The sequence below is a fragment of the Nyctereutes procyonoides genome, unplaced genomic scaffold (assembly GCF_905146905.1).
Source record: "Nyctereutes procyonoides isolate TBG_1078 unplaced genomic scaffold, NYPRO_anot_genome, whole genome shotgun sequence".
Taxonomy (NCBI): Eukaryota; Metazoa; Chordata; class Mammalia; order Carnivora; family Canidae; genus Nyctereutes; species Nyctereutes procyonoides.
The window spans coordinates 6827833-6840596 of NW_026575032.1; the positions used below are offsets into that span (position 1 = coordinate 6827833).

The window sequence follows — 12764 nt, forward strand, 5'->3', positions numbered from 1 at the left end:
AAGTAGGGTGGAAAGGAAGGACAGAGGAAAGGAGAGATGAAGGGAGGGAAAGCATTCCAGAAAAAAAAGAAAATGTATAAAGACTCTAGGAAGCTAGGATCATTCAAGTAGGTATGTCTAACAAATTGTTAGATATTGATATAACGTGGGCCAAAGCTTAGGATTTAGGCTACAACACACATACATACACAGCCCAACCTCTGGGGAAAACCAACATATAAGGAACAGGTTGATAAAGAAGACTTACAAAAGAATTTAAGAACAAATATGTAAGGGGAAAGTCAGGATAGAGAAATGTATGGAAGCTAAGAGAGGGTTTTCAGAAGCAGGGAGAGGACAAAAATGTCAAATGCTACCCAAATGTCACCTAAAGGAGTGAAAAGTATCTATTTGATCAGCAATTAAATCATTGAAGACCTTGATGAGGGCAGTTTCAAGGTAGCAGAGGAGTTAATCAGATCCTACCAGTTTAAGGAGTGAATAAGAGGTTGGAGAGTACAGAGGAACTCCATCAAGACCCTTAACTGAAATAGTTATAGATGAATTATGTCTGCAACTTATTTACTGATTTTCAGCAAGTTTCTTACTGGAGATTTAAGATAGAATTGACAGGGGATCCCTGGGTGGCGCAGCGGTTTGGCGCCTGCCTTTGACCCAGGGCGCGATCCTGGAGACCCGGGATCGAATCCCACATCGGGCTCCGGGTGCATGGAGCCTGCTTCTCCCTCTGTCTGTGTCTCTGCCTCTCTCTCTCTCTCTCTGTGTGTGACTATCATAAATAAATAGAATGTAAAAAAAAATACTATAAGATAGAATTGACAGATAATTACATCATGCTATACATCAAATATATTTTTTTAAAAAAAGATAGAACTGGCAGGACTTGATGATTAACTGATGTCAGGGTACTTGCTAAACTTGCTTCTTTTTGTCACTCCCTCCTTCCCATCTAGTAACCACAGCATCAAAATACATATATTATCTATTCTTTTTACAATGTCACCTAACAGGGCAGCCGGGTGGCTCAGTGGTTTAATGCTACCTTCAGCCCAGGGCATGATCCTGGGGACCCAGGATCGAGTCCCATGTCGGGCTCCCTGCATGGAGCCTGTTTCTCCCCCTGCTTGTGTCTCTGCCTCTCATTCTCTCTGTATCTCTCATGAATAAATAAAATCTTAAAAAAAAAAAAAAACCAATATCACCTGACAACTCAAATTAATTCTATAGGAAAGCACAAAATTATTCCATAGAACTGTACATTTTGGGAATTCAGACTGTGTATAATTTCTTTTTTATCAAGGAGTGGGTACTGATGGGATGTGCAAGTGGCAAATAGGTAGGTGACCACACATCTACATTTGCCTGGGACTGTCCAGGTATAATCCTGTTTTCCTGAGAAGTACTCCCTCCACTTCAAGAGTGTTCTAGTTTGCACAGTAAAACATTAGATCACCTTACCTAAGCCTCTTCTGGGGAATTATTATCTCAAGTTACTCTAGTAAGGATTAAATCAATAAAATACCAAAGAGACTCTTAAGAAAACTCTTAACTACATAAGAGTTACTGTCATCGTAGCTACTTAATAGAATAACAGATTGAAATGTACTAACCTTTTGGAGATATGGCCATATTGACATTATCACAATAGAAAATCCTGTAAAGAGGCAAAATCTGTTATTTATACTTAAAAATAATTTCATCATTATTTATAGAACAATTTTTAAATTGTTAGAATGGGGGGAATCTCTGGGTGGCTCAGCAGTTTAGCATCTGGCTTCAGCCCAGGGTATGATCCTGAGGTCCCGGGATTGAGTCCCACATCAGGCTCCCTGCATGGAGCCTGCTTCTCCCTCTGCCTGTGTCTCTGCCTCTCACTCTCTCTCTCTCTCTGTGTCTCTCATGAATAAATAAATAACATCTTTAAAAAAAAATTGTAACATGGACTTTAAAATATCATTCTGAATTTACAAATTTATGCCCCACAATGTTTAATTTACCAAGTAATGCAGTTTCATTTATCAGAAGGAAGATAAACAAACATTAAAGACTTGAAAACAAGATATAATTATAGAACCTGGCCATAATTAAGATAATAAAAGCAGAGGACCTATTTCTTCTTACTCACATGTCTTTACTGTAAATAGAAAGTTTTGTTAAGTTTTTATAGCAGAAAAGAATGAAGGAAAGTCTATTCTGTTATACAGGAAGTGGTAGACTTCTAATCCATGTTATTTGGCAGAGATAATTTTTTAAAAGATTTTTTAAAAATTTATTCATGAGAGACACAGAGAGAGAAGCAGAGACATAGGCAGAGAGAGAAGTAGGCTCCCCATAGGGAGCCCCATGTGGGACTGGATCTGGGGACCCCAGGATCATGCTCTGAGCCAAAAGCACTCAACCCCTGAGCCACCCAGGCAGCCCTCTTTGGCAGAGATAATTGTAGGGAAGACAACCAGAAAGGAATATGAACATCTAAACGGGACAGTAGCTGTAAACAACTGAGAGACTTTAATACGGCTATACCTTAAAAGAAAATTCATTATCTCTACTATTCTTTATTGCTTAAAAGCTGTAATGATAAATTATAATCCTATTTGTCAATTTTAAATGTTAGGCATGTCCAATCAAAATTTTATAAAGGCTATTTTTAATTTTTTTTATTTTTTAAAAAAGATTTTATTTATTTATTCATGAGAGACACACAGAGAGAGGCAAAGACATAGGCAGAGGGAGAAGCAGGCTCCATGCAGGGAGCGTGATGTGGGACTCGATCCTGGGACTCTGGGATCATGCCCTGAGCGGAATATGCACCTGCTCAACCTTGAGTCACCCAGGTGTCCCAAGGCTATTTTTTAAAAAACACTTTTATTAAGATATACTTCACATACCATATATCCAATTTAAAGTATACAATGAGTTGTTTTTAGTATAATCACAGATATGTGCAACCATCACCACAGTCAATTTTAGAACATTCTAGTCACATCACAAAGAAACTCTGGACCCTTTACTCTGCTGTTTTCCATCCTATCAGCCACCAGCCCTAAGCAACTACTAATCTACTTGTCTCTATTGATTTTCCTACTCTAGACTTTCCTATGAACAGAATCATGCAGCATGTGGTCTTTTGTGTCTGGCTTCTATCTTAGCATAATGTTTTCAAGTTTCATCCATGTTGTACCAGTATCAATACTTCATTCTTTTTAGAAAGCCTATTTTAAAAAATAATTTAGTTATTAGTTTCATTTTAATGTATTTTGAATTGACATTGTTTTGATGAAAAGAGGACTGAAAGAGTAAACTAATATTTGAAATCAAGGCTACAATTTCACAATCAAAAACTTATAAACAGGGGACGCCTGGATGGCTCAGTGGTTGAGCATCTGCCTTCGGTTCAGGGTGTGATCCTAGAGTCCTGGGATTGACTCCCACATCCGGCTCCTTGCATGGAGCCTGCTTCTCCTCCCTCTGCCTATGTCTCTGCCCCTCCCTCTGTGTCTCTCATGAATAAAATCTTAAACACACACACACACACACACAAAACAAGAAACTTATAAACAGGTAAAATGTTTAACATGCTAATTAAAACCTAAAGTTAAAAAATTTCTTTTGTTGTTAAAATTAAATTTTAGATAATTGAGTACTAAAAATTAGAAGTATTTAATTTTACTTTATTTTAATTTCAGTATAGTCAACATGCAGTGTTATATTAGTTTCAAGTGTACAATAAGTGATTCAACACTTCCATATATTACCCAGTGCTCAACATGACAAGTGCACTCTTTAATCCCATTCCTCTATTTCACCCATCCCCCCCTCTTCCTCCTCCCCTCTGATTGGCCATCAGTTTGTTCTCTATAGTTAGTTAAGTCTGTTTCTTGGGGAACCTGGGTGGCCAGTCATGTTAAGTGTCTGCTTTTGGCTCAGGTCATGATCCAAGGGTTCTGGGATAGAGTCCTGCATCAGGCTCCCAACTCAAAGGGAAGCCTGCTTCTTCTACTCCCTCTACCTGCTGCTCGCCCTGCTTGTGCACTGGAGAACGCTACACATTCACGCTCTTTCTCTGTCAAATAAATAAATAAAACCGTATAAATAAAAAAGTCTTTCTTGGTTTGTCTCTCTTTTTTTCCCTTTGCTTTTTGTTTTGTATCTTAAATTCCACATAGGAATGAAATTATGTTGTCTTTCTCTGCCTGATTTATTTCGCTTAACATTATACTCTCTACCTCCACTCATGTAGCATGTAGTTACAAATGACAAGATTTCATTCTGTTGATCTGTTTTCCATTGCTTTCATTTGCAGGGCAAGCTACAAAACTTAAGAAAGTAGAAGAAAAGATTTTCTTCCCCACCAAGGGGGAAGGCCTTAAATAAGGCCTTAAGAAATTCTGACTCGTCCTATAACATGGATGAACCTTGAGAATAGGATAAATAAAATAAGCAAGTTACAAAAAGAAAAAATACTGTATGATTCCATTTATATGAAGTAGATACAGAAAGAATGGTGGTTGCCAGGACATGGGAGAAAGGGCGAATGAGGAGTTGTTTAATGGTACAGAGTTTTAGTTTGCAAGATGAAAAACTCTGGAGATAGGTTATATAATCATGTAGACAAATGTAACACTTCTGATCTTAAAAATGGTTAGGATGGAAAATTTTATGTGATTTTACCAAAATAAAAAGTAATTTAAAAATTAAGTGACACTAAAATAAGATACTTTATTTGAATTTTTAAGATTATATATAATTTCTAATACTTACCTACACTGCTAAGAAACATAGTAAGATATAGAATCCTAATAGATCTCCATCGGCTCTTATAATGCTCTTCAGTTTCTAAAATATCCCATTCTCTAGGATTAAAGAAGAAAAAGTAGTATAATGTTATCTCATTATGTGCCAATCTTTCTATGGCACAATTTTATTTTCTTTCTCCTAAAGTAATAAAGAAGATACGACAGAGGTATAATTTACTAATATTGGTTTTTACTATACTAATTATCTATGAATAAGCAATTTTTCTTTCAATTTCCATGGATTATATTAACATATCATTCATTACACATAGAAACTTAGGAGACATGACGTAGTTTAAAAGGGTGTAACATTTTGTCAACCAATTACTTGGCTATCATTGACCTGCTACAAATTGAGTGTTGAAATTTGTTAAACTGACAAAATAAATAAAGTGTATCAAAATAAATCAAACTAGCTACAACAATTAGATCTCCTGTGGATGGGATATACAGCTATTACATATTAAAAAATAATTATGTCATTAGTAAGACAGGTTCTATATGACGACAGTAAATTGACTTTGCTGCAGGATGCTATTTTGGCTGGGTACTTTAAGCAAAATTAATGTAGAAGTGACACCAGAAAAGTCTGTTGTGACCTAAGACATTCTGAGCCCTAAGACATTCTTGCCTTTGCTCCAACACGGGTTACCAGATAAGCTCTATCCTCCTTCAGTTAGGTAATACATGAGGGTGTGTATGGATTCATTGCATTTTCACATTCACATACAGAAAGAGTTAATAAATTTACCTTACTATGAGCCTTATATTTTCAAATAATATAAGCACAACAGACAGAATGTCTTCTTATGTTCCAAAGCTATTTTCTAAAATAGACCTTACGGTTGTCAAATTAGTCTTCAAAAAAGAAACTTTTTTTTTTCAAAAGTGATGTGATTGGATGTGGTAGAGTGCGAAGGAAGAAGATAACATTAATTAGATCTACTATGTGCCAGGTATATTAGTTGCTAATATAATAAAGTTTCTAATATTATATATTCCATTCCATGAAAATAGACTTTTCACCATAATATAGCACACTTGAAAAACAGAAGAACCCCAGATGTGCCTGGGTAGCTCAGTAGGTTAGGCAACCAACTCTTGGTTTCAGCTCAGGTCATGACATCAGGGTTGTGAAGTTGAGCCCCAAGTGGGACTCCTCACTGGGCTCTGCACTGGGCATGGAACCTACCTCAGATTCTCTTTCCCTTTACCTCTGCCCCTCCAGCCCTCTCCCCCTCTAATAACCAGAACCCCAAATACCCATGCTGAACTTCCTTAATTTACAATGGGGTTACCACCCAATAAACCCATTATAAATTGGAAATACATTAAGTTGGAAAAGCATTTCTTTTTTTTCTTTTTTTTTGGAAAAGCATTTAATGTACCTAACCTACTGAACATCATACCTTAAATTAGCCTGCCTTAAACATGCTCTGAACACTGACATTAGCCCAGTTAGGAAAAATCATCTAAAACAAAGCCTATTTTATAACAAAGTATTGAATATCTCATGTAATTTATAAAATACTGTACTAAAAGTGAGAAACACAATGGTTGTATGGGTATAGAATGGCTGTAAGTATATAAATTGGTTATATTGGTGATCAAGTGACTGGGAGCAGCAGCTCGCTGTCTAGCACAAGAGAGTAGCCTACCACACATCACTAGGCCAGGAAGAGATCAAAATTCAAAATCTGAAGTATGGTTCTTTGGCACCATTGTATAGTTGAAAAATCATAAGTTAAGCCATCATTAGTCAGGGACCATCTATTTGGAAATCAATATATTGGAATCTGGAACATAAGATAGATAATTACGTATCAGCAAAAGGTACCCATTATTCAATCCTGCAGCACTGGATTCTGGTATCACTTTCCAGCATTGGGTATTATATTTTTAATGAAACCATTATTATTTTCTGGATATCAGAAATTAAACTGACCATCACTAATAAAAACAATCATTAAAATAAGCCTGAAAATTTCAAGTAACTATTTTGCTCATATCTTATCTAGGTTAGGGAATCAAGAGAAGTAAATAATTTGGTTCTGAAAAAAAAATAACAAAAATGTTTAATTTCAACTTGATTTGGAGCTCAGTCAAAAATCTTTCTTCTTTCAATGATAGCTATTAAATATTGAAAGGATGACAGAATTAGAAAAATGCTATTTAATCACTACTCTCCATGTAATAAATAATATATGAAAGAAAGGATAACTGATGGATCCTAAAACAACTGGTTGAAAAGTTGTTGAGGACAGGATAGTCACAGGGTCTTAAAGTATCACCCCACTGTCTACTTAGTAACCACAAAATAGAAAATAAGGCTTTGTAATTGAGAGATACAGCAGTCACCCTCTTAACCAAGTGGTCAAGCCTAGCATCCTCAATAGTGGGATGGCTGGATATTTGATGCCTCCTAATGTTAATATATTGGGATATTCTCAACATAACCCATGGGATGTTCTTGCCAGAAATATCTGATCTATTAAAAAAGAAACATGCTGGGCAGCCCCAGTGGCTCAGCAGTTTAGTGTCACCTTTGGCCCGAGGTGTGATCCTGGAGACCTGGGATCGAGTCTCACTTTGGGCTCCCTGCATGGAGCCTGCTTCTCCCTCTGCCTGTGTCTGCACCCCCCCCTTGTCATGAATAAATAAATAAAATCTTAAGAAAAAAAAGAAACATGCCAAAAATCCAGAATGTGAGATGTTCTACAGAAACTGACTTAGAAAAAAAAAGAAAGAAAGAAAGAAACACAAACTGACCTAGAATTATCAAAGGATTCAATGTTGGAAACAACAGAGATAAAAAATCAGGGGACAGTTATAGATTGAGAGAGTCTTAAAGATATAAAAATCAGGGGATCCTTGGGTAGTGCAGCGGTTTAGCGCCTGCCTTTGGCCCAGGGCGCGGTCCTGGAGACCCGGGATCGAATCCCACTTCAGGCTCCCGGTGCATGGAGCCTGCTTCTCCCTCTGCCTGTGTCTCTGCCCCCCCCCATCATAAATAAATAAAAATTAAAAAAAAGATATAAAAATCAGTGCATGACCATTAATTGGATTCCGTTTTTTAAAAAAAAGATTTATTTATTTGAGAGAGAGTGATAGAGAGTGAACATGAGTGGGATAAGGGGGAGAGGGAGAGGGAGAGAATCTCAAGCAGACTCTCTGCTGAGCTTGAAGACTGATGTGGAGCTCAATCCCATCACCCAAGATCATCACCTAAGCTTATTTCCCAGAGTTCATGACCTGAGCTGAAATCAAGATTCAGATGCTTAACTGACTGAGCCACCCAGGTGTCCCTAGATCCTGTTATTGTCTATTTTTAAACAGCTATAAAGTATATTTCTGGAACTGAAAAAAACTTGAGTATAGACTACATATTGCATGATATTTTGAATTAGTATTGTATTTTTAGCTATAGTTACAGTGACATAGTTGTGTAAAGGAATGTTTTTGCTTTGAGAAGATGTAGGCTGCAGGGGCACCTAGGTGGCTCAGGTGGTGAAGAAGTGGACTCTTGGGTTTCAGCTCAGGTCATGATCTCAGGATTGTGAGGTCACGCTCTGCACTCAACGGGGAGTCTGCTTCTCTCCCTCTCCCATTGCAAGAATGTGCGCACTCTCTAAAAATAAATCTTAAATAAAAGAAGAAGATGACTGAAATACTTGGGATAAAGTGTCATAATACCCGCAAACTACTTTTGGGAAGTTTGGCAAAAAGGTATATGTGGGTGTATGTGCATATAGAAAGAGATTTGAGCAGCATGGTAAAGGCTAACAGTGATAGGGTATACAGGTATTCATTGTACTCTTTTTTCAACTTTTCTATGGACTTGAAATTTTTTGAAATAATTTTACTTTTTACTTTTTTTTAATTCAAAAAGTATAAGTCTGGTGAAGAAGTGCATCTTTCTATTCTGCTGGAGAGAGTAGGAACATAGGAGAATATAACTGTCCTTCAGTCAAGTTATCATTTTTTTAAAAAGATTTATTTATTTTAGAAAGAGTGTGAGTGGGGGAGGGGCCAAAGGAGAAAGAGAAGCCAACCCTGCGCTGAGCATGGAATCTGACGGGGGCTTGATCTAACCAACTTGAGATCATGACCTGAACTGAAATCAAGAGTTGGAGGCTTAACCAACTGAGCTACCCAGGTGCCCCATTACCATTTTTATTATATTTTTCTTAACTGTGATGATTCAACCAACCATGTCACATGGCTAAGACTGACTTTCTGAAGGTTTCTTTCTTGTATCACAAAGGCATAAGAAGGAATGCTGAACTTCCAAGACAATTTGTCAAAGTTGTAACTTAAAAACTAGGAAGAATACATGAAATACTGGAGTGAATTGATCACCAAAATAAATTAGATAAAATTTAAAAGGAATAAGTAAAAAGTGCCAAATTTAGGTTCAATAGATTATTATTTAATACAAGGAAGCTTGGGTAAACACCAGTACTTTATTTTAAAAAAAAAATGACTCTGGATTTACTGAGGGAAAAATAAAATTACATATTTACCAGAGAGGGATGCGTGGGTGGCTCAGTGGGTGAGTGTCTGCCTTTGGCTCAGGATGTGATCCCGGGGTCCTGGGATCGAGTTCCGCATCAGGCTCCCTGCATGGAGCCTGCTCCTCCCTCTGCCTCTGTCTCTGCCTCTCTCTGTGTGTCTCTCATGAATAAGTAAATAAAATCTTAAAAACAAAAACAAAAAAAAACATATTTACCAGCGAGAGCATTTGTGAACTACTGAAGAGCAAATGAACCCATATTCAAAGAAGATAAAAGAATGTGTGCTCATTGACAAAATAGTGTAATGGTATTACAGTACAGAATTTAGAAGATAAGAATAAATTGAGAATGTTCTATAAGGATATGTTCTATAAGACCAGAAGGCTTAGTAATATCTGTATTACAGAAATTAAGCTAGAGTTGCAAAGAAAAATTTTAAGCACTTGTTAACATTTTAGGATATTCTAAAAGAAGGATCAGCAAACTATAGTCTTTAGTCCAAATCCAACCTATCACCTGTTTCTAGATCACCAGTTTCTACTGAAGAATAGTTTTTACAAACGAATATTTGTGAGCAACTTAACAGAAATCAGCTTTAAAAAAAAAAAGATTTTTATTTTATTTATTTGACAGAGAGAGCAAGCCAGAGAACACAATCAGGGGGAACAGCAGAGGGAGAGGGAGAAGCAGGCTCCCTGTGGAGCAGGACCCTGGGATCACGGCCCGAACCAAAGGCAGCCGCTTAACCAACTGAGCCGCCCAGATGCCCTAAGAACATCGGCCCTTAACTCTAGTTAAGCAAAATGCCACCCCTAAAAAAGGAATGGTATTCTTATCATGGATTTGTATTGCAAAAAAAATTTATTCATTTATTATATTTTAAATTTCATTACCAAAAAATTTTGTGAGACTTTGTTTTCTTTCTTGTTATCTAAGTACCTATATAGTATCTTTGATTCTGCCTCACATCCTGCAAAGTCTAACATATTTACCATCTGGGCCTTTACAGAAAAAGTTTGGTAACCCCTTGTTCTCTTAAACACTATAAATGGGATAAGTGGAGACCACTGAGGACTCCCCAGACCAGTAAATTAAAACTAACCGTCTTACAACTCATCTTTGACAAAGCAGGAAAACATATCCACTGGAAAAAAGACAGTCTCTTCAATAAATAATGTGGGAAAATTGGACAGCCACATGCAGAAGAATGAAACTAGACCATTCTCTTACACCATACATAAAGATAAACTCAAAACAGATGAAAGATCTAAATGTGAAACAGGAATCCATCAAAATCCTAGAGAAGAACACAGGCAGCAACCTCTATGACCACAGCTGCAACAACTTCTTACTAGACACGTCCCCAAAGACAAGGGAAACAAAGGCAAAAATGAACTATTGGGACTTCATCAAGATAAAAAGGAAACAGTCAACAAAACTAAAAGGAAACCTACAGAATGGGAGAAGATATTTGCAAATGACATACCAGATAAAGGACTAGAATCCAAGATCTATAAAGAACTTATCAAACTCAACACCCAAAAAACAAACAGTCCAACCACGAAATGGACAGACGACATGAACAGACATTTCTCCAAAGACCTACACATGGCCAATAGGCACATGAAAAAATGCTTCATATCACTTGTCATCGGGGAAATACAAATCAAAACCACAATGAGATGCCACTTTACACCAGTGAGAATGGCTAAAATTAGTAAGACCGGAAACAAATGTTGGCCAGGATGTGGAGAAAGGGGACCCTCTTACACTGTTAGTGAGAATGCAAAATAGTGCAGCCACTCTGGAAAAGTGTGGAGGTTCCTCAAGAAGCTAAAAATATAAATACCCTAGTGAAATGATGGGACACCTGCACCCCAGTGTTTATAGCAGCAATGCCCACAATAGCCAAATTACAGGAAAAAGCCAAGATGTTCAACAGATGAATGGATAGAGCAGTTGTCTATAAATACAATGGAATATTACTCAGCCATTAGAAAGGACAAATACCCACCATTTGCTTCAATGTGGATGGAACTGGAGGGTATTATGCTGAGCGAAGTAAGTCAATTGGAGAAAGACAATTATCATATGGTTTCACTCTTATGTGGAATGTAAGAAATAGTGAAAGGGACCATAAGGGGGAGGGGAAACCAAGTGGGAAAATTAGAGAGGAAGACAAACCACGAGAGACTCCTGACTCTGGGAAACAAAGGGTTGTGGAAAGGGAAGTGACTGTGGGAATGGGGAACTGCGTGATGGGCATTAAGGAGGGCACATGATGTGATGAGCATTGGGTGTTATACCATACGTTGGCAAATTGAATTTTTAAAAATGTTTGGGGACGCCTGGGTGGCTTAACAATTGGGTGTCTGCCTTTGGCCCAGGGAGTGATCCTGGAGACCTGGGATTGAGTCCCACATCGGGCTCCCTGCTTAGAGCCTGCTTCTTTCTCTGCCTATGTCTCTGCCTCTCTCTCTTTCTGTGTTCTCTCATGAATAAATAAAATCTTTAAAATTAATTAATTAAAAATGTTTGGTAGAATTCAAAAAATAAAAATAAAAATAAACTTAACCTTCTTAGTGAGGAAAAGTTGATGGTGAACTAGGCTGAAGTGTCTACAATTTACTCAAAGCGAGCAGGGCTCAACAATTAGTAATACGTATGCTCATTTTACTAGGGAATCTATGTTTTAAAAGATAGTATACTTATTGAATTATTCTTAAAATATATCCTAATTTTTAAAATGCTCAATCTAGAACCTCAATCAACTATCTTATTTTTGGACAGAACATATGAATTCAGATGCACCCTAATGAGCCTCAATCACTCACTCAGATATAGTTGAATCATGATGGGGTTCCCTGGGTGGCTCAGCGGTTTAGCACCTGCCTTTGGTCCAGGGCTTGGTCCTGGAGTCCCGGGATCAAGTCCTGCATCTGGCTCCCTGCGTGGAGCCTGCTTCTCCCTCTGCCTGTGTCTCTTCCTCTCTCTCTCTGTCTCTCATGAATAAATGAATAAATCTTTAGAAAAAAAAAATAAATGAAGCATAGGAGTACATAAGAATAAGAAAAATTCACTTTTTTAAAGCAGATTTCCTTGGACACAGTTGTAGAATATATACTATGAGACCACATCTATTAACTCAAGGATCCTGAATTTATGGGAAAAACAGCCAAGAATCAGGTAGAAGCAAAAACTTTGATAAATCCAAATGTCACAAAGTGTATGCCCTGAAGCACATGCACCTGACTAATAAGAGAGCGGGTTAGCCCTTAGTCATAGCTTCCATGTTCTAACTGGACATAATTCTATTAAGCTTGGATATGGTTTTCAAAACAGCAGCAAACTACAAGTCTCAAAGTTGGGAGAAGAGCCGTTGCCGACAGGAACAAGAACTGGCGTCGTCAACAGGTAACAGAAAAATGTTGAGGAAGAGTCTGCCGGCAACAGA

The 12764-nt window shown here is 37.5% G+C and overlaps 1 protein-coding gene across 2 annotated transcripts in view; it reads right to left on the bottom strand.

Moving 5' to 3' along the window:
* The window catches only part of MFSD8 (major facilitator superfamily domain containing 8), a 41579-nt gene that overhangs the window by 27383 nt on the left and 1432 nt on the right, over positions 1 to 12764 (bottom strand). The window contains exons 2-4 of one of the 2 annotated variants that reach the window (XM_055317037.1): positions 9320 to 9492; positions 4762 to 4853; positions 1611 to 1654 (exon numbers count right to left, since the gene is read on the bottom strand). In XM_055317037.1, the coding sequence (XP_055173012.1) occupies positions 1611 to 1654; positions 4762 to 4780 (63 nt within the window). In that variant the 5' untranslated portion in view covers positions 4781 to 4853; positions 9320 to 9492. The remainder of the gene's footprint in view (positions 1 to 1610; positions 1655 to 4761; positions 4854 to 9319; positions 9493 to 12764) is intronic. The other variant, XM_055317036.1, reaches the window with a different exon arrangement.